Genomic DNA, 21,673 nt, shown 5'->3' with positions numbered 1-21,673 from the left:
ACACAACCAAACCAACACCAAGACACAATGTAGATACAAACGTAGAACACACACATATACACAGGTCACAGGCCAACATAAGTGAGGTCCAACGAAACAAATACAAGACAAGACAACTGTTCACAAAGGCTGCTCCTTGATTCCCGAGTCTGATTTGTTTGAGTGTCAGTCACAGTGGAGGAGATTAAAAGTCAGACCAGCATCCAATAACACACCAGAGATACAGGAAGAGCTGGAGGAGAATCAACGTCTGCCTTGTGGAGAGAGACCTACAGTAATTCTACAAGACTGCAGTCACCCACGTCATTCTCTCCTTTACAGTTACCACAGAGTGGGAGAGGGAGGATGAGAGGAGAGGAGGAAGAAGAGAGGAAGAGAACAGAGAACAGCAGAAGAAATTACCGGGAGAGATGAGAAAAAGTGAAGATGAATTTGACAAACGACCAGATGAACATAGACAGAGAAAGGAGAGAAGAGGAGACAAGAGGGACCACTGAATGCCACTCCAGCCACCATATCCACCCAGAGGACAAATCCAGAATGCATCATTCTAACCACCCACCAGGGGGAGCTACTGAGCTAACATGTCCAGCTATCCCTACAGCATGAACAGGACCACACACACACCCCCCCCAGGTGGCAGGCGCCCTTGGCCAGGGTCTGGGGCGGCATGAGTGTGTTTGTGTGTAAAAAAGAGCAATGCAAGGTTATTATAAAAGCCAAATGAATGATTAGTAAGAGTAAGTCGTTTTAGTAAAAGCTGGATATGGAGCTTGGTGGATGAAGCAGGAGAGAGGGCAGGTTTGGAGCCGGGCGAGCCCACGATGCAGTGATGGAGCTGGGGCTTGGGGTCAGCTTGAGGGTGGGGTGGAGGTCCTCTCCAGGGCCTGGGTGGGGGTCTGTCTGAGAGGGAGAGTGGGGGTAGGGCATACAGGGTAAGAGGGTTCCTACCCGAGCCAAAGCCTCTTCTACAGTGATCATTTTCTCCTTCACCATCATCATCAGCTGGATGCGCTCTTCATCACTCATGGTGATCTCACTGGCCACGTAGCCTATGTCCTCTCCTAGACAAAGGTCAGAGAAAGTCAATGGTCAGGGCTAAAGTCACAGAATTATAAAACAGCTGGGGCATAACATCGAGTATTATGGAAAGACATGAAAAATGGGCCAAAAATAAGTCATTCCCAGATAATAAATATGATATTAGAATTGAACAATGTAATTTCCATGAAAATAACACACTATATAACAAAGTGTAATAATGTCATACCTTTTGACGTCTGCTGCATGACTCCCTTCTGAGATGTCTTGCGGAAATTCTGCCAGAAGGATTTGTTCTTCTTCTTATTGTCCCATTTACCTAGGAGGAACAGAGAGAGAGAGAGATTCAACACTACGACACACACTCACAGACACCCAGACACATCAGAAGGACCCAGTGTTTAAGAGAGAGCATTATCTGGGGTGTAAATAAGGAAATGTTTAGAATTCAATTTTGTTTGATTTATTCACTACCGGTAATTCAAATAAAATTGACCCCAACCCTGCTGGTTAGCTAGAAACAGTAACAGAAAACAGAAGTATTTTTTGTTAAAGGTTGATTGCTACTAACCTCCGGAGCCGTCTTCAGAGCTGGACTTGTGCAGAGACATTCTGGAAAGTACAATGGTGACAGAGAGGAGAGAGAGGGTTAACATCAGAATAACAGATCTGTCTTTCTTCTCAGCATCACACACCATTACTTCTCTAGCACAGAGACGTCTAAACACTGGGGACGTCCAGTCAACGCTGTCCCTCTGAGATCGAACAGATACTGTTGTTTTGACGCGATGCTGCTGATGTCTCTGCACTTCTGAGTTTTTACTCTGGCTGCTGTTCAATGTCTTCACCACTAGAGGACAGAGGTGGAGCTCTACACACACACACGGGCTGGCTCCTGAGGAGCGCAGGGCAGAGATACCTTTAGAAGAGAGGAATGGGGGGGATGAGAGGAGAAGAGGGTGGGGGTTGGAAGAGAGGAGTGGATGAGAGGAGAAGAGGAGAAGAAGGAGGACAGGGCTGATGGGAAGAAGGGGAAAGAGTGGATTGGAGTGGATGAAGAAGGGAAGGGGAGGGGCAAAGGAGATAGCAGAAGAGAAAAGGAGAAAATAGGGAATAAAAAAAGAGTAGACAGAGAGAAAACCACGGGGCAAACTCAGCCTGTTTCTGTTTCCACTTCCCTGCTCGGGATAGACAGAGTCGAGAGAGAGAGAGAGAAAGAGAGAGACACAGAGACGCAGAGAGAGAGGGAGAGAGAGAGAGAGAGAGAGAGAGAGAGAAGCAGAGACGCAGAGAGAGAGGGAGAGAGAGAGAGACATGGAGACAGAGAGATAGAGCATGAGAGAGAGAAAGGAAGAGAGAGAGAGACACACAGAGACGCACAGAGATAGAGAGAGAGAGAGAGGGGAAGAGAGAGAGAGAGAGAGAGAGAGAGAGAGAGAGAGAGTGACACAGAGACGCAGAGAGTTAGAGAGCGAGAGGGAGGAAGAGAGAGAGAGACACGGAGACACAGAGAGATAGAGAGAGAGAGAGAGAGAGAGGAAGAGAGAGAGAGAGAGAGACACAGAGACGCAGAGAGATAGAGAGCGAGAGGGAGGGAGGAAGAGAGAGATGGGGGAAAGAGTTAAGAGAGCGTGGAAAGTTACTGGAGTGAGGTGGAGTAAGGATGCGAGAGCCTCAAAATTTCACTTTAATTTGACAACCTGATTCAAACTGCCCTCAAAAGCAAGAACTCACAACATTGAATAAGAAGACCCTAAAAGCTTCTCTAGAGTTCTATCAAACAATATAAATAGTACAGGTCTATACATTGACAAATGTTATCCCAAGTAGTTCCAGTCTTGGGCTGATGTTTGAGTGTTGTTTTCTCATATTCTGTTAATCCTCTTCCATTCCCTTTTACAGGGCAGCGCCCAACACAGAACACATGTTCACTGTGGTGAACTCTTTCTCTTGTTATGGAAGAAAGGGACATGAATGGATCTGTTTTCAGTCTGTTTTCCAGAGAGGACGAAGACATGTGATCAACTCATTTGTTCTCTTCAAGGCCAGGAAAAAACAGAGATGTTTGAGAGAGACTGATTGGCACCATTTAGTGGTATTAGTGGTATAATGATAGTATTATATGTTTATTAAAGTATTTTGTGTTCACCAGTATATGTGTCTACGGCAGTGTGTGTCTATGGCAGAGTGTCTATAGCAGAGTGTCTATGGCAGTGTGTGTCTACGGCAGTGTGTGTCTATGGCAGAGTGTCTATGGCAGAGTGTCTATAGCAGTGTGTGTCTACGGCAGTGTGTGTCTATAGCAGTGTGTGTCTATGGCAGTGTCTATGGCAGAGTGTCTATAGCAGTGTGTGTCTATAGCAGAGTGTCTATAGCAGTGTGTGTCTCCGGCAGTGTGTGTCTATGGCAGAGTGTCTATTGCAGAGTGTCTATGGCAGTGTGTGTCTACGGCAGTGTGTGTCTATGGCAGAGTGTCTATGGCAGAGTGTCTATAGCAGAGTGTCTATGGCAGTGTGTGTCTATGGCAGTGTGAGTCTATAGCAGAGTGTCTATAGCAGAGTGTCTATAGCAGTGTGTGTCTAGGGCAGTGTGTGTCTATAGCAGTGTGTGTCTATAGCAGAGTGTCTATGGCAGAGTGTCTATGGCAGTGTGTGTCTACAGCAGTATGTGTCTATGGCAGTGTGTGTCTATAGCAGAGTGTCTATGGCAGTGTGTGTCTACGGCAGTATGCGTCTATGGCAGTGTGTGTCTGGCAGTGTGTGTCTATAGCAGAGTGTCTATAGCAGAGTGTCTATGGCAGTGTGTGTCTACGGCACGATGTGTCTATGGCAGTGTGTGTCTATAGCAGAGTGTCTATGGCAATGTGTGTCTACGGCAGTATGTGTCTATGGCAGTGTGTGTCTATAGCAGAGTGTCTATGGCAGTGTGTGTCTATAGCAGAGTGTCTATAGCAGAGTGTCTATGGCAGTGTGTGTCTATAGCAGAGTGTCTATAGCAGAGTGTCTATGGCAGTGTGTGTCTACGGCAGTATGTGTCTATGGCATTGTGTGTCTGGCAGTGTGTGTCTATAGCAGAGTGTCTATAGCAGTGTGTCTATGGCAGTGTGTGTCTATGGCAGTGTGTGTCTAGGGCAGTGTGTGTCTATAGCAGAGTGTCTATAGCAGAGTGTCTATAGCAGTGTGTGTCTAGGGCAGTGTGTGTCTATAGCAGAGTGTCTAGAGCAGAGTGTCTATAGCAGTGTGTGTCTAGGGCAGTGTGTGTCTATAGCAGGGTGTCTATAGCAGAGTGTCTACAGCAGTGTGTGTCTAGGGCAGCGTGTGTCTATAGCAGAGTGTCTATAGCATTGTGTGTCTATAGCAGTGTGTGTCTATAGCAGTATGTGTCTATAGCAGTGTGTGTCTATAGCAGAGTGTGTCTATTGCAGTGTGTGTCTATGGCAGTGTGTGTCTACGGCAGTGTGTGTCTATAGCAGTGTGTGTCTATGGCAGTGTGTGTCTATAGCAGTGTGTGTCTATAGCAGTGTGTGTCTATAGCAGTGTGTGTCTATGGCAGTGTGTGTCTATAGCAGAGTGTCTATAGCAGTGTGTGTCTATAGCAGAGTGTCTATAGCAGTGTGTGTCTATAGCAGTGTGTGTCTATAGCAGTATGTGTCTATGGCAGTGTGTGTCTATAGCAGTGTGTGTCTATAGCAGAGTGTCTATAGCAGTGTGTGTCTATAGCAGAGTGTCTATAGCAGTGTGTGTCTATGGCAGTGTGTGTCTATAGCAGTGTGTGTCTATAGCAGAGTGTCTATAGCAGTGTGTGTCTATGGCAGTGTGTGTCTATGGCAGTGGACAGTCTGTGGCAGTGCATTGTCTGTCAGTGCTCTTGCTCTGTTGGAGTTATGGTTAAACACATGAATCATGCAGGAGGAGTCAGGGAGGACAGCTTGTCCAGTAGTAGAGGCCCATAGAGACATATTAAGTTTGTCTTCATCAGGCATCCAGTGACCCACACACACCCCTCCTGAGAGAGATAAACTCAGGTCCTGGCCTCCATGCTAAACCCATCACACAAACACACACACAGACACACGCACACACACACACACACGCTGATGCATGCAGAGAGGTAGAGACAGGTGGTTGTCAGTTCAGTGAGGGTGGAGGCATTGTGTGTGTGTCTGTGGCAGGAACAAAACAAGCTCGACAGGTCTCCCCCTCCCCTTTGTGAGGGTGTGTGTGCATAGTAGACGTGACGGCCTTCTGGGCACTATGGGAAAGTTTAGGGCCGTTTAAAGCCTGGCTGCCATGGCAACATAATGAGATGCTAATGGAGGTCTGTATGCTTGCCACCTCCTCTCCTTCCCCTCATCTATCTCTCTATCCCCCTCTTTCTCTTCCTCTCTCTATTCTCTCTATCTCCGGGTTAGGCCCCAGTGGGCCCCAAATAATGCTAATAGAACTCCCTCAACAGAAGATCTTTCTCCTGTAACCTAGCCCCCTGCTCCATGCTCTATAAATTACCACACACACACACACACACACACACACACACACACACACACACACACACACACACACACACACACACACACACACACACACACACACACACACACACACCAATGTTTCTAGAGTCTGTCAGTCAGACATTGTGTGCTGAAGCTACTTAACTGGTTTAGGCTAAATCTCTGCATGCTTCTTTATTTCCAACGTTTCTCCTGTCTGGTTGCACTTTCTTTCTGCTTCAGCCAACTTTCTTGTTGTAAGTTAGTACAGGGAGGCCTTTTCCTGCAGTCAATTACCCATAGTGCCCTCTTTGACCCCATGGGTGGAATGTTATTCTTATTTGTCATAATTTCATCATTAATAAAGATTTTAAAAATGAAACTGAGGAAAATACAGTGTTTCCATGTCAAACAGTTTTGTCATATTTCAGTCTTCTGTTAAGTATATAGAGTGTAATATTGGGATGCAAACTCAAAAAATGTTAAGCCTTCTACCATGTGTGTGAGGTGTATACTGTTGTTTCAAAGTAGATTTGTTTAAGACTAACAAGAAACACTCTGTGTGACCCTGATTTAGCCCACTGCAGTAAAAGGTTTGGTTCTCAACTTCCTGTTGTAACTGTACACAAAGCAACGCCATACAGAGAGTGAGTCCAGGACAGAACCATGTATGTTGTGTGAAGGAGCATGTGCAACAGTCAGTAAGCAGTGCCTTTACTTTCCTTGTGGGGTGGAGAGTTTTAGTCATGATTGAATTATGCCACAGGAGAGTAAGGAGTGTTCCATAAAGACAGTTCTGGCTCTGTATCTCTCTCGCTGTTGGGTGTGTGTACTATGCCTCGCCATCGCAGTGAGGAAATACTCTGGAGAAATCAGACTGAGATGACTTGGCCTGAAAGCTGGTGTTTTAGTTAGTATTTTCAGAGATCTATGTGGAGGTTAAACGAGGACAGATTGTACAGTGCTATGCCAGTACTAAGTTTCTCTATGTCCACACGCACACCACAATGAGAGGAGTGAGGCAGAGAGAAACACACACGTGCACACACACACCCCTACAAGGGTAATGAAGGGACAGGGCCTGAAAGATCGCAGCAGGTAGCGCTCAGTCCACTGGCTACAGTACTACACACACACACACACACACACACACACACACACACACACACACACACACACACACCGATCATCCCTCTCAAGCTCACAGCAGGGCGTCCACTCTAACAATGGGAGTCCTTACAAGGAGCCAACAGTGCGGTGAATCGCTAGAGCCCAGAGAAAGTCAATGGAGAGACAGGAGAGAGAGGACGTAGCAGTTCTCTAGGAGAAAAGATTACCTAATAATGATATAGCTCCTGTGTCATGTGATGTGTCTATTATATATCTGTCTCCCTCAGTGATAATGTCAACAGCTGGTGGCTCACTACACTACACCAGCTCTGTGGTGAGAGTGCTGACGAGGAGAAAAGACACATAGCTAGCCCACAGAGCTCCTGGCATCCGGCTGTGTGTGTGTGTGTGTGTGTGTGTGTGTGTGTGTGTGTGTGTGTGTGTGTGTGTGTGTGTGTGTGTGTGTGTGTGTGTGTGTGTGTGTGTACAGTGCCTTGTAAAAGTATTCATCCCCCTTGTCGTTTTTCCTATTTTGTTGCATTAAAAACGGTCATTTAAATACATTTTATTTGGATTTCATGTAATGGACATTAAAATTAAAATGGAAAAGTGTTGCGTGCATACAGTGGGGCAAAAAAGTATTTAGTCAGCCACCAATTGTGCACGTTCTCCCACTTAAAAAGATGAGAGAGGCCTGTAATTTTCCTCATAGGTACACTTCAAATATGACAGACAAAATGAGAAAAGAAATCCAGGAAATCACATTGTAGGATTTTTTATGAATTTATTTGCAAATTATGGTGGAAAATAAGCAAACAAGCAAGATTTCTGGCTCTCACAGACCTGTAACGTCTTCTTTAAGAGGCTCCTCTGTCCTCCACTCGTTACCTGTATTAATGGCACCTGTTTGAACTTGTTATCAGTATAAAAGACACAACCTCAAACAGTCACACTCCAAACTCCACTGTGGCCAAGACCAAAGTGCTGTCAAAGGACACCAGAAACAAAATTGTAGACCTGCACCAGGCTGCGAAGACTGAATCTGCAATAGGTAAGCAGCTTGGTTTGAAGAAATCAACTGTGGGTGCAATTATTAGGAAATGGAAGACATACAAGACCACTGAAAATCTCCCTCAATCTGTGGCTCCACGCAAGATCTCACTCCGTGGGGTCAAAATGATCACAAGAACGAACGGTGAGCAAAAATCCCAGAACCACACGGGGGGACCTAGTGAATGACCTGCAGAGAGCTGGGACCAAAGTAACAAAGCCTACCATCAGTAACACACTACGCCGCCAGGGACTCAAATCCTGCAGTGCCAGACGTGTGCCCCTGCTTAAGCCAATACATGTCCAGGCCTGTCTGAAGTTTGCTAGAGAGCATTTGGATGATCCAGAAGAAGATTGGGAGAATGTCATATGGTCAGATGAAACCAAAATATAACTTTTTGGTAAAAACTCAACTCGTCGTGTTTGGAGGACAAAGAATGCTGAGTTACATCCAAAGAACACCATACCTACTGTGAAGAATGGTGGTGGAAACATCATGCTTTGGGGCTGTTTTTCTGCAAAGGGACCCGGATGACTGATCCGTGTAAAGGAAAGAATGAATGGGGCCATGTATCGTGAGATTTTGAGTGAAAACCCCCTTCTATCAGCAAGGGCATTGAAGATGAAACGTGGCTGGTTCTTTCAGCATGACAATGATCCCAAACACACCGCCCGGGCAAGAAGGAGTGGCTTCGTAAGAAGCATTTCCAGGTCCTGGAGTGGCCGAGCCAGTCTCCAGATCTCAACCCCATATAAAATCTTTGGAGGGAGTTGAAAGTCTGTGTTGCCCAGCAACAGCCCCAAAACATCACTGCTCTAGAGGAGATCTGCATGGAGGAATGTGCCAAAATACCAGCAACAGTGTGTGAAAGCCTTGAGAAGACTTACAGAAATTGACCTCTGTCATTGCCAACAAAGGGTATATAACAAAGTATTGAGATAAACGTTTGTTTCTGTACACCCATCCATCTTGAAGGAGCTGGAGCAGTTTTGCTTTGAAGAATGGGCAAAAATCCCAGTGGCTAAATGTGCCAAGCTTATAGAGACATGCCCCAAGAGACTTGCAGCTGTAATTGCTACAAAAGATGGCTCTACAAAGTATTGACTTTGGCGGGGTGAATAGTTATGCACGCTCAAGTTTTCTGTTTTTTTGTGTATTTCACAATAAAAAATATTTTGCATCTTCAAAGTGGTAGACGTTGTAAATCAAGGTTGTAAGGCAACAAAATAGGGAGAATGCCAAGCAGGGTGAAAACTTTCGCAAGCCACTGTATTTGCATTCAGCAGTACTTATACACTGTGTGTGTGTGTGTGTGTGTGTGTGTGTGTGTGTGTGTGTGTGTGTGTGTGTGTGTGTGTGTGTGTGTGTGTGTGTGTGTGTGTGTGTGTGTGTGTGTGTGTGTGTGTGTGTGTGTTTAAAACCTAACCACCTGGTATGAGGGGGTCCCAGTGATCCGGGATGGACAATGAGAACAGCTAACGCTAGGGAGCGGAGTCATAACCCACAGGAAGACCAGTAGGGTGACCCCTGTAGAGGTAAAGGTCAGAGGTCACAGGGATATCCTCTATGCAACAATATCTTCTAAATTTGACGTAGTAAGGATCTATTTTTTAAGCATTAAATCCTTGTGGTTACAGGGTTAATTCTGTGTGGTTACAGGGTTAATTCCGTGTGGTTACAGGGTTAATTCCGCGTGGTTACAGGGTAATTCCGCATGGTTACAGGGTTAATTCCGCGTGGTTACAGGGTTAATTCTGTGTGGTTACAGGGTTAATTCCGCGTGGTTACAGGGTTAATTCTGTGTGGTTACAGGGTTAATTCCGTGTGGTTACAGGGTTAATTCCGTGTGGTTACAGGGTTAATTCCACGTGGTTACAGGGTTAATTCTGTGTGGTTACAGGGTTAATTCCGTGTGGTTACAGGGTTAATTCCGTGTGGTTACAGGGTTAATTCCATGTGGTTACAGGGTAATTCTGTGTGGTTACAGGGTTAATTCTGTGTGGTTACAGGGTTAAAACAGAAACAACTAACATGTTGACAGTTCAGGCATTAATTTCAAGAGGTTTGGTTGGGGCTATGGTTTGGGGAAGGCTTAAAACAAAAAAACAAAAAAATGATGCAGTATTACCATCACGTATTCTCAGAGCTTGCTAGCACATTGTAAACTGCTGTAGCGCAGTGGTCTGATCAGCACACTTTGTCTCCCAGCATCATGAGTTCGTGCCCAATGCTAGGCAAACATTTTTTATTTATTTTGTGACAGCAGAGGAAGACATATATCAACGTTCTCCAGACCTTTTCAAACATCTGAAATCGAAGTCTATTTTCAGTGATCTGGCTGCCTCTATGAGAGAAACACTGAGAACAGTCATATGACAGGATAGACACACACATACACACAAGTGTTCTGACTAACAGGAAATCAAAGCTTCATGCAGGCCACAACATCGCCTCATGAAATCAATGTTATGCTGACTCTTTTCTGATTTTCCAATATGACACTGTTGCCGAAACAAGACATTCTCATGGTATGGGTGTTGTTTCAAACCTATATGGTCTTTAAGAAACAATATTTATTGATCTTCAAGTGAAGAGGGGACAACACTTTTGAATCCATCCACAAAGGTAGCCTATGCTTTGTGTAATTGACAGCACTCACACAAAGTGCAGACTACATCAACTCTGGCCCTTTGAAACCATATTAAAGTCATTCACTGCTCAGTTGGCCAACCAAGCATTATCCCTGGCTGTCCATCAAAGACTAGCAACCTCTGTTGTCCTTTCCTAACGATAGGCCTGTCTCTCGCCACTCTCTACACAGCCAACTTCGTGTGGTGATCGATAAATCAGAAGAGGAAGTTCCCTATTTGGCCCCTCCATGCGTTGGTGTTAGTTGGAGTGTGCTTTTGTGTCTTGATCACCTCACTCCGAGCCCCTGTGGGCTGTGCATTGTGGGAGCTGTACCCACTTCGTGCCGATGGAGGGATGGAACAGGCAGGCAGGGTGGCATGCTCAGAGGAAGTCTGGGTAATGTTCTGTGGGCCATTGTCCCGATGGGAGAGGTGAGGATAGGATCATAGCAGGACAGGAAAGGTTTGAAAAGAGGGGGAAAGAGTGTCTGTCTGTCCACAATAGCATGCAGTCAATGGGGAGGATAGAGGGGAGACAGGGCGGCACGATTTCTTCATAGAGGAAATGGCAAGCCAGGGGTCACTGAGACTACAAAGGGGGTAGGGCTGGGGGGAGAATGTGCCAGGGAATGAACCATGCCTCCCTTTCAACTTCGAAATAGGTGGTATGGCGAGATGCAAGGGCAGGGGGTGAGGGAGAAAACTCTGGGGTGAAATGAGCTCTGATGAAGGACTCAGGGGTGAGCGGATGGGGTGAGGGTGAGTACAAGAAACGAGTGCAGAAAGAGAGCTACATTGCTCCCTCCTCCCTCATTCTGGATGCCATTCTAATAATCAGAGAACGAGTTCACACCCTCCACCTGGTTCCTATCGGCCCCAGTCCCAGCTTCAAGTCCTACAGTACAACACTCAGACCAGAATATATAATAACACTGGTATGTTGTTCCTCAGCTGCACGTGGGCATCACGTGAACAGACCAGCTCCAAAGGGGCAGGGGTTTGATAATAGGAATGTATGGGCAGTGGGGACTCTGAACTGAACCTCACCTCCAGTCCCCATTGCCTTTCATCTGTTTAGCCTTTACTACTAAATCACACTCCTCCCAACACAAACAATGCTGCTACATCACTGGTCCCTGGGACAGGGAGACATTTATTTAAATTACAGTCTTAGTGACTACGAGTGTCAGTGATTAATAACACAGCGACTACGACTGTCATAGTGATTAACAACACAATGACTGTGACTGTCATAGTGATTAACAACACAATGACTGTCATAGTGATTACCAACAGAGTGACTGTGACTGTCACGGGCATCGTAAGAAGCGGACCAAGGTGCAGCGTGGAGAGCGTACATTTTCTTTTATTGATATAAAATGTCGCCAACAAAACAAAGGAACGACCATGAAGCTTAACAGGGCTATAGTGCCACTAACAAAAGTTAACTACCCACACTGAAAGCAGGGAAAAAGGGCTACCTAAGTATGATTCCCAATCAGAGACAATGATAGACAGCTGTCCCTGATTGAGAACCATACCCGGCCAAAACATTGAAATAAAGAAACATAGAAAACAAAACATAGAATGCCCACCCAAATCACTTCCTGACCAAACCAACATAGAGACATAAAAAGGATACACAGTGACTGTGACTGTCATAGTGATTATCAATACTGTGACTGTGACTGTCATAGTGATTATCAATACTGTGACTGTGACTGTCATAGTGATTATCAATACAGTGACTGTGACTGTCATATTGATTATCAATACAGTGACTGTCATAGTGATTACCAACACAGTGACTCTGACTGTCATATTGATTACCAACACAGTGACTCTGACTGTCATATTGATTACCATCAGTGACTGTGACTGGCATAGTGATTATCAATACAGTGACTGTCATATTGATTACCAACACAGTGACTGTGACTGTCATATTGATTACCAACACAGTGACTGTGACAGTCATATTGATTACCAACACAGTGACTGTGACAGTCATATTGACTACCAACACAGTGACTGTGACTGCCATAGTGATTATCAATACAGTGACTGTGACTGTCATAGTGATTATCAATACAGTGACTGTCATATTGATTACCAACACAGTGACTGTGACTGTCATATTGATTACCAACACAGTGACTGTGACAGTCATATTGACTACCAACACAGTGACTGTGACTGCCATAGTGATTACCAATACAGTGACTGTCATATTGATTACCAACACAGTGACTGTGACTGTCATAGTGGTTACCAACACAGTGACTGTGACTGTCATATTGATTACCAACACAGTGACTGTGACAGTCATATTGACTACCAACACAGTGACTGTGACTGCCATAGTGATTATCAATACAGTGACTGTGACTGTCATAGTGATTATCAATACAGTGACTGTCATATTGATTACCAACACAGTGACTGTGACTGTCATAGTGGTTACCAACACAGTGACTGTGACTGTCATATTGATTACCAACACAGTGACTGTGACTGTCATAGTGATGATCAATACAGTGACTGTGACTGTCACAGTGGTTACCAACACAGTGACTGTGACTGTCATATTGATTACCAACACAGTGACTGTGACTGTCATAGTGGTTACCAACACAGTGACTGTGACTGTCATATTGATTACCAACACAGTGACTGTGACTGTCATATTGATTACCAACACAGTGACTGTCATAGTGGTTACCAACACAGTGACTGTGACTCTCGTATTGATTAACAACACAGTGACTGTGACTGTCATATTGATTAACAACACAGGATGAGTGTTTGATGACTGGTTCATGAAGTCCTGGGAGGTGGCAGGTCCTAGTGAGTAAGAAATACGAGCGTTTGTATGCACACACACACATTCACATGCACGCACGGATACACACTCCCACGGACACACCCAAGCAGGCACACACACACACACGCTTGCATGCACAGACACGCTGGGGAGGACAGGAACCGGTGAGGAGTACTCTGTAGTAAGGGTTCTACATGGAACCCAAAAGGGTTCTACCTGGAACCAAAAAGGATTCTACCTATGGGGACAGCCAAAGAGCCCTTTAAGGTTCTAGATAGCACCTTATGTTCTAATAGTGTAGTACCCCACCCATACCCCATCCTGTCCTCTTCTCTAGCATGTTGTAATCGGTCCATCTCCCCCTCCTCTCTACCCCTGTCTCCCCTCCACTTCTCCAGCTGACACAATGGGAGGAAGGAAGCCTGGATGGCTGTAGAATGGTGCCTGGGGAGAGGTCATAGGGGGGAAACAGAGAGCAGAGCTTGGCTGGCCTTCCGTCAGTTACAGAGGGACGTGAGAGAGAGGAGGGAGTTAGACTTGAGTCACTCTGTGTTACTCAAATAATGGTGTGTGTGTGTTTGTGGTTGTGTCTGTCACCATAGGCACGGGGAAGTGACTGGGCCGAGACTGACTGTAATAAGGTGTCCTCTACTGTCCACTCCTATCCATAACTCCAGTGTAAGAGTCCAGTCAGTCATGTTGTCACAAGCAGCTATCTGGAGATGCTTATCCTTCGCCCTCATAACATCATGAGCTCTGGACATGATGAAAGGATCAACATATGTAATGGGAAATGATTTGATACATTTGTAACTGTATTTGATTTACTGTGGGTATGGAATGATGTGTAATAAACATGATTGTATGTGCAGGAAGACCCAGACAGATGCAATCCCTTGGGGGAAGGACATTTACCACTTCATATTCATCATCTCTAGCACCACCCAAACATTACTAACATACAGCATGTATGTATGTATATTTTGTAGTAAAAGAGATAGAGAAAGATAAGTGTCTCCAATGACATTATCAACCAATTAGTAGACAATTAGTAGGCAATGCCTACTCGTAATTGGTCAAAATCACACAATGCACACCGATGATGTCATTGGAAACACCTCTATCTTTTTTATTACAAAACCATCTTAATATACTGTATGTTGATGTGGGGGTGGTGCTGGAGAAAAATGGTGAAGTTTCCCTTTAAGTACCATGTTTAATTAAGTAGTTACTCTACACTGAGCGTACAAAACATTAGGAACACCGGCTCTTTCCATGATAGACTGACCAGGTGAATCCCGGTGAAAGCTATAATCCCTTATTAATGTTAAATTCACTTCAATCAGTGTAGATTAAGGGGAGGAGACAGGCTGAAACAAAATGTAAGTTGAGACAAGGATTGTGTATGTGTGCCATTCAGAGGGCGCACCGGTTTGAGAAAAAAACATATTTTGTGAGGTTAAACTATACTGAATATATTCATATTACCAAATAGTTGATTAAAACACACTGTTTTACAATTACTGTCTACAGTAGCCTCAACAGCACTCTGTAGGGTAGCACCATGGTGTAGCCGGAAGACAGCTAGTTTACACCCTCTCCTGGGTACCCTCTGGGTACATTGACTTTAATACAAAACCTAGGAGGCTTATGGTTCCCACCCGCTTCCATAGACTTACACAGTAATTATGACAACTTCCGGTGGATGTCCTCCAACCTATCAGAGCTCTTGCAGCATAAACTGAAATGTTATCCACCCAATCAAAGGATCAAGGAATGAATCTAGTATTGAAAGCATAAGCTCAAGCTAGCTATCACTGCAGTGCATAAAATGTAATAGTTTTTAAAAATGAAGAAGCGAGAGAGAGAGAGAGAGACAGATAGATATATTTAGGCTGTATTCGTTTCACTTAGCTAGTGAATACATCTAGCTAGTTTAGCCGACCCAAATACCCAGCCCAAACAGAGAGGGGTGCTGTGTTAGCTATGGCTATCCAACACAGGAACTCTCCAAATCAAGGTTTTAAAAATTGGTTTTAAAAATGTATGGACAGTTGCTTGCTGACTGTACAATGTACTGCATGATTGTAGCGGGTTTACTGACACGTTAGTTCTAGTAGCTATGTTGACTATGACATTACTAACGTTGTTAGCTAATATGGTGACAACGATGTAGCCTGTGTGTAGTGGTTAGCAGTTATAATATGAAGATTTGGCTTGGAAAGAGTTTTCTGCCTGGTCTGTCTAGTGGTTAGAGCATTGGGCCAGTAACTGAAAGGTTGCCAGATCAAATCCCTGAGCTGACAAGGTAAGCATCTGTCGTTCTTCCCCTGAACAAGGAAGTTAACCCACTGTTCCCTGGTAATCCGTCATTGTAAATAAGAATTTGTTCTTAACTGACTTGCCTAGTTAAATAAAGGTAAAAAACATAGATGATGTGTTGTGCACTGAAATCCACAAGCAAAGGGAAAAGGTGAGAGAGTGCAGATGTGAGAAGGAATTATACAACGAGCCACCTTCTGTAACAATTACAGCTGCAAGTCTATTGGGGTATGTCTCTATAAATTTGGCACATTTAGCCACTGGGATTTTTGACCATTCTTCAAGGCAAAACTGCTCCAGCTCCATCAAGTCGGATGGGTTCCGCTGTTGTACAGCAATCTTGAAGTCATACTACAGATTCTCAATTGGATTGAGGTCTGGGCTTTGATTAGGCCATTCCAAGACATTTAAATGTTTGCCCTTAAATCACTCGAGTGTTGCTTTAGCAGTATGCTTAGGGTCATTGTCCTGCTGGAAGGTGAACCTCCCTCCCAGTCTAAAATCTCTGGAAGACTGAAACAGGTTTCCTTCAAGAATTTCCCTGTATTTAGCGCCACCCATCATTACTTTAATTCTGACCAGTTTCCCAGTCCCTGCCGATGAAAACATCGTGTTATGAGGGTGATGAGACGTGTTGGGTTTGCGCCAGACATTTTAGTCTCATCTGATCAGAGTACTTTCTTCCATATGTGTGGGGAGTCTCCCACATGCCATTTGGCGAACACCAAATGTGTTTGTTTATTTTTGTCTTTAAGCAATGGCTTTTTTCTGGCCACTCTTCTGCAAAGCCCAGCTATGTGGAGTGTACCTCTTAAAGTGGTCCTATGGACAGATACTCCAATCTCCCCTGTGGAGCTTTGCAGCTCCTTCAGTGTTATCTTTGGTCTCTTTGTTGCCTCTCTGATTAATGCCCTCCTTGCCTGGTCTGAGAGTTTGGTGGGTGGTTCTCTCTTGCCATTTTTTAATAATGGATTTAATGGTGCTCCGTGGCATGTTCAAAGTCTCTGATATGTTTTTATAACTCAACCCTGATCTGTACTTCTCCACAGCGTTGTCCCTGACCTGTTTGGAGAGCTCCTTGGTCTTCATGGTGCCACTTGCTTGGTGGTGCCACTTGCTTGGTGGTGTCCCTTGCTTAGTGGTGTTGCAGACGCTCAGAACAGGTGTATATATACTGATATCATGTGACAGATCACGTGACACTTAGATTGTACACAGGTGGACTTTATTTAACTAATTATGTGACTTCTGAAGGTAATTAGTTGCACCAGATCTTATTTAGGGGCTTCATAGCAAAGGGGTGAGTACATATGCAGGCACCAATTTTTTGTTTTAAATTTTAAATTTTAAACACACACACAGCCGGATGCCAGGAGCTCTGTGGGCTAGCTATGTGTCTTTTTTCCTCGTCAGCACTCTCCCCACAGAGCTGGTGTAGTGTAGTGAGCCACCAGCTGTTGACATTATCGCTGAGGGAGACAGATATATAATAGACACATCACATGACACAGGAGCTATATCATTATTAGGTAATCTTTTCTCCTAGAGAACTGCTATGTCCTCTCTCTCCTGTCTCTCCATTGACTTTCTCTGGGCTCTAGCGATTCACCGGACTGTTGGCTCCTTGTAAGGACTCCCTGCTGTGGACGCCCTGCTGTGAGCTTGAGAGGAATGATCGGTGTCTGTGTGTCTCTCTCTGTGTGTGTGTGTGTGTGTGTCTCTGTGTGTGTGTGTGTCTCTGTGTGTGTGTGTGTCTCTGTGTGTGTGTGTGTCTCTGTGTGTGTGTGTGTGTGTGTGTGTGTGTGTGTGTGTGTGTGTGTGTCTGTGTGTGTGTGTTTCTCTCTGTGTGTGTGTGTGTATCTCTGTGTGTGTGTGTGTCTCTGTGTGTGTGTGTGTGTGTGTGTCTCTCTCTGTGTGCGTGTGCGCGCGCCCGCGTGTGTGTGTGCGTGTGTGTGCGTGTGTGTGTGCGCGCGCGTGTGTGCGTGCATGCATGCGTGTAGAACTGTAGCCAGTGGACTGAGCGCTACCTACTGCGATCTTTCAGGCCCTGTCCCTGACTGCTTCTTTACCCTCGTAGAGGTCATTTTAAATTCACTTCACCAATTTTGATTATTTTGTGTATGTCCATTACATGAAATCCAATTAAAAATCGATTCAAATTACAGGTTGTAATGCAACAAAATAGGAAAAATGCCAAGGGGAATGAATACTTTTGCAAGGCACTGTACATGGCTGCTATGTTTGCGTGTGATCAGGGGTGTATTCATTCTGCCAATTCTGTTCAAAAACATTTCTTAAGTGGAATGAAACAGGGATACTTGAATTTGTCCAATACAAACTCTCGTTTGCAGATGTTGGACTAATGACTACACCCTGGATCAGCTAGATGCAGGCAAGTGTGCAAGGTGGTACTGAATGTGTCACTGTCTGTCACCTTGATTACAACAACAAAAAATCTCGACTTGTCCACCTATGTTGTAAACTTGAATTCATAGGCTAGGTTATAGCAACCCCATGATGAGTATAGAGAACATTTGAGTATCATGTAGTAGCCTAAACCTATCGATGTTACAATGAGATGGGTGAACGGAATATGAATGACAGTCATCCAATATTCTGTAATAGAAATAAGGCCATGGTCATGAAAAGATTATCGTCCTCCCTCATCTCAAACATCACTGACCGTCACTGCAGTGTATAATTAATGATGTGTTGTGACTAAGTACTGATGTTGTTACCTTTGACCTATTTAACTGCCAGTATCAAATGTCTGCCAGTGTTGAATGTTTTGGTTAAAGTTTGACGCCAGACTGGATTCGAGGACACATTGATAATGTATCTATGACAGAGTAATTCTGTAGCAGCTGATGTTGAGACTTTCTACAAGCCTCTCAGGCTGGAGTCTCAGGGTGGAAGGTAGCATAGAGGTTAGTGTTGGGTCAGTAACCGAAAGGTCTTCAAATCCCGAGGCAACAAGGTGAAAAATCTGTTGATGTGCCCTGGAGCAAGGCATTTAAACCTAATTGCTCCAGGGTTGCCGTTGATAATGGCAGACCCTGGCCGTGACCCCACTCTTTGAGGGTGTCTCAGGGATATGCAAAGAACACACTTCCAATTCACGCATGCATATTAATATATACTTGTACATGTGTGAAAAAGGACAAATGTAAACACCCTCCAAATGATTATTACTATTTACAAAACATACGGTGCTGTGTGATTAATATATTCTCAGAGAAGACCCGTTGGACATTTTCTATGCTTCTGTTCTGAAGGTATCTCCCTGAATTCTTACATTAAACTCGATTGATGTTATCAAAGACTGCTCTCCTTTTGGTTTACCTGGAAATTCCCATTACAACATGATTCGTGACCCACATATGTGTGTGTGTGCGTGTGTATGAGTGCGTGTGTGTCTGTATGTGTGTGCGTGTGTTGATGATATAACCCAGATTCACTGCACTGCACATTCGTCACACATCTAGAGAGACGTGGGGTTGAACTATAGTCTTACTTTCTCTCTGTCTCTGGAGTGGACACCTCACTGCTGAAACCAAGGGACTCCTGTGGACAGAAGAGGTACTGCGTTTAGCCTGATATTCAGCCATGTAACATCGGTATAGCATTCAGGTTGTGTTACTCAACGTCCAATAGCTCAAATAACATTGATGTAAAAATGTATGTACAAAGTAATGTAACTCTGATGCCCATGTAATGATATGTAAAAATATCAGTATAAATGTTGTGTGACCAATGCAAGGGGAGTTTTGGCTTACCTGAATCTCCGAGCGTAGCTGCAGAGAGGTGGGGCTTGTGTCAACTTTCTCCTGTGAGAGAGGAAGAGAAATAAAGAGAGGGAAAGAGAGAGAGAGAGATCGGAGTTAGAGCAAGGTTATCATTATTGGCCAGTGAAGGGAGGGGCGGTGTGAAGTATGAGTTGCTCAGGTAGAGAAAGGAGAATGACGTATTATATCAAGGAGGGTGTATCAACAATCACATACATTGACATTGACTGTGACATTGAACATAGGAACGAATATAACAGTGAGAAGAAAGGAGGAGAGAACAGAGCAGGGTTTGCATTTCTATTTATTAGGCAGCAGCTACTCTTCCTGGGTCCAAACAGATTAAGGCACTTACATCACACATAACACAAAAGATAAAACAGTACATCATATAACATTATTACACAACTACATATTTACAATACAACATGTATAATACCACCATACAACGTTATTTCAATGTACGTGTGTGTGGAGTGCTAGCGTTTGTGTGTGTATGTGTGTGTTTGAACCTGTGTGTGTGGCTTTTTAAAATCTGATTCTACTGCTTGCATCAGTTACCTGATGTGGAATAGAGTTCCATGTAGTCATGCCTCTATGTAGTACTGTGCACCTCCCATAATCTGTTCTGGACTTGGGACTGTGAAGAGACCTCTGGTGGCATGTCTTGTGGGGTATGCATGGGTGTCAGAGCTGTGTGCTAGTAGTTTAAACAGACTGCTCAGTACATTCAGCATGTTAACACTTCTTACAAAACAAGTAGTGATGAAGTCAATCTCTCCTCCAATTTGAGCCATGAGAGATTGACTTCATATGATTAATGTTAGCTCTCCGTGTACAGTTAAGTCCAGTCGTGCAGCCAATTGTAATTTTACTAAGTCCTTCCTTGTGGCACCTGACCACACGACTGAACAGCAGTCCAGGTGCGATGAAATTAGGGCCTGCATGTTGATAGTGTTATTAAGGAGGGAGAGCATCGCTTTATTATGGGCAGACTTTTCCCCATTCTACCTACTGTTGTATCAATATGTTTTCACCATAACAGTTTACAATCCAGGGTTACTGCAAGCAGTTTAGTCACCTCAACTTGCTCAATTTCCACATTATTCATTACAAGATTTAGTTGAGGTTTAGGGTTTAGTGAATGATTTGTCCCAAATATAATGCTTTTAGTTTTTGAAATATTTAAGACTAACTTATTCCTTGCCACCCAATCTGAAACTAACTGCAGCCCTTTGTTAAGTGTTGCAGTCATTTCAGTCACTGTAGTAGCTGACATGTATAGTGTTGAGTCATTCGCATACATAGACACACAAGCTTTACTCAAAGCCAATGGCATGTCATTAGTAAAGATTGAAAAAAGTAAGACAGCAGCCCTAGGGAATTCCTGATTCTACCTGGATTATGTTGGAGAGGCTTCCCTTAAAGAACACCTTCTGTGTTCTGTTAGACAGGAAACTCTTTATCCACAATATATCACGGGGTGTAAAGCCATAACGCATACGTTTTTCAAGCAGCAGATTATGATCAAAAATGTCAAAAGCCGCACTGAAGTCTAACAAGACAGCCCCACAATCTTTTTATCATCAATTTCTCTCAGCCAATCATCAGTCATTTGTGTAAGTGCTGTGCTTGTTGAATGTCCTTCCCTATAATCATGCTGAAAGTCTGTTGTCAATTAGTTTGCTGTAAAATAGCATCGTATCTGGTCAAACACAATTTTTTCAAAAGGTTTACTAAGGGTTGGTAACATGCTGATTGGTTGGCTATTTGAGCCAGTAAAGGGGGCTTTACTATTCTTAGGTAGCGGAATGACTTTTGCTTCCCTCCAGACCTGAGGGCACAGAATTCCTAAATTGAAGATATGACAAATAGGAGTGGCAATATCGTCTGCTATTTTCCTCAGTCATTTTCCATCCAAGTTGTCAGACCCTGGTGGCTTGTCATTGTTGATAGACACAATCATCTTTTCACGTCTTCCAAACACACTCTACGGAATAAAAAATTACAAGGCTTGTCTTTCATAATTTGACCAGATATACTTGGATGTGTAGTGTTAGCGATTGTTACTGGCATGTCATGCCTAAGTTTGTGAATCTTGCAAATGAAAAAATCATTAAAGTAGTTGGCAATATCAGTGGGTTTTTTGATGAATGAGACATATGATTCAATGAATGATGAAGATGAGTTTGTCTTTTTGCCCAAAATCTCATTTGAAGTGTTCCACAGCTTTTTACTATCATTCTTCATATCATTTATCTTTGTTTCATAGTGTAGTTTCTTCTTCTTTTTATACAGTTTAGTCACATGATTTCTACATGTTCAGTATGTTTGCCAACCGGTTGTGCTGTCAGACTTACTTCCATACCTTTTGCCTCATCCCTCTCAATCACTTTCTCAATTCCACATCAATCCAAGGGG

The 21,673-nt window shown here is 44.0% G+C and overlaps 1 protein-coding gene across 8 annotated transcripts in view; it reads right to left on the bottom strand.

The window, feature by feature from the left end:
- Positions 1-21,673, bottom strand: part of LOC135557756 (SAM and SH3 domain-containing protein 1-like) — a 321,252-nt gene that overhangs the window by 38,872 nt on the left and 260,707 nt on the right. For 7 of the 8 annotated variants that reach the window (XM_064991329.1, XM_064991330.1, XM_064991334.1 and 4 more), the window contains 5 exons: positions 19,244-19,294; positions 18,982-19,031; positions 1,613-1,653; positions 1,271-1,360; positions 952-1,064 (listed from right to left, as the gene is read on the bottom strand). In XM_064991329.1, the coding sequence (XP_064847401.1) occupies positions 952-1,064; positions 1,271-1,360; positions 1,613-1,653; positions 18,982-19,031; positions 19,244-19,294 (345 nt within the window). Of the gene's footprint in view, positions 1-951; positions 1,065-1,270; positions 1,361-1,612; positions 1,654-1,736; positions 3,185-18,981; positions 19,032-19,243; positions 19,295-21,673 lie in introns of those variants that run through there. The other variant, XM_064991337.1, reaches the window with a different exon arrangement.

The sequence above is a fragment of the Oncorhynchus masou genome, chromosome 16 (genome assembly GCF_036934945.1).
Source record: "Oncorhynchus masou masou isolate Uvic2021 chromosome 16, UVic_Omas_1.1, whole genome shotgun sequence".
Taxonomy (NCBI): domain Eukaryota; kingdom Metazoa; phylum Chordata; class Actinopteri; order Salmoniformes; family Salmonidae; genus Oncorhynchus; species Oncorhynchus masou.
This window is presented reverse-complemented; position numbering and strand designations above follow the sequence as displayed.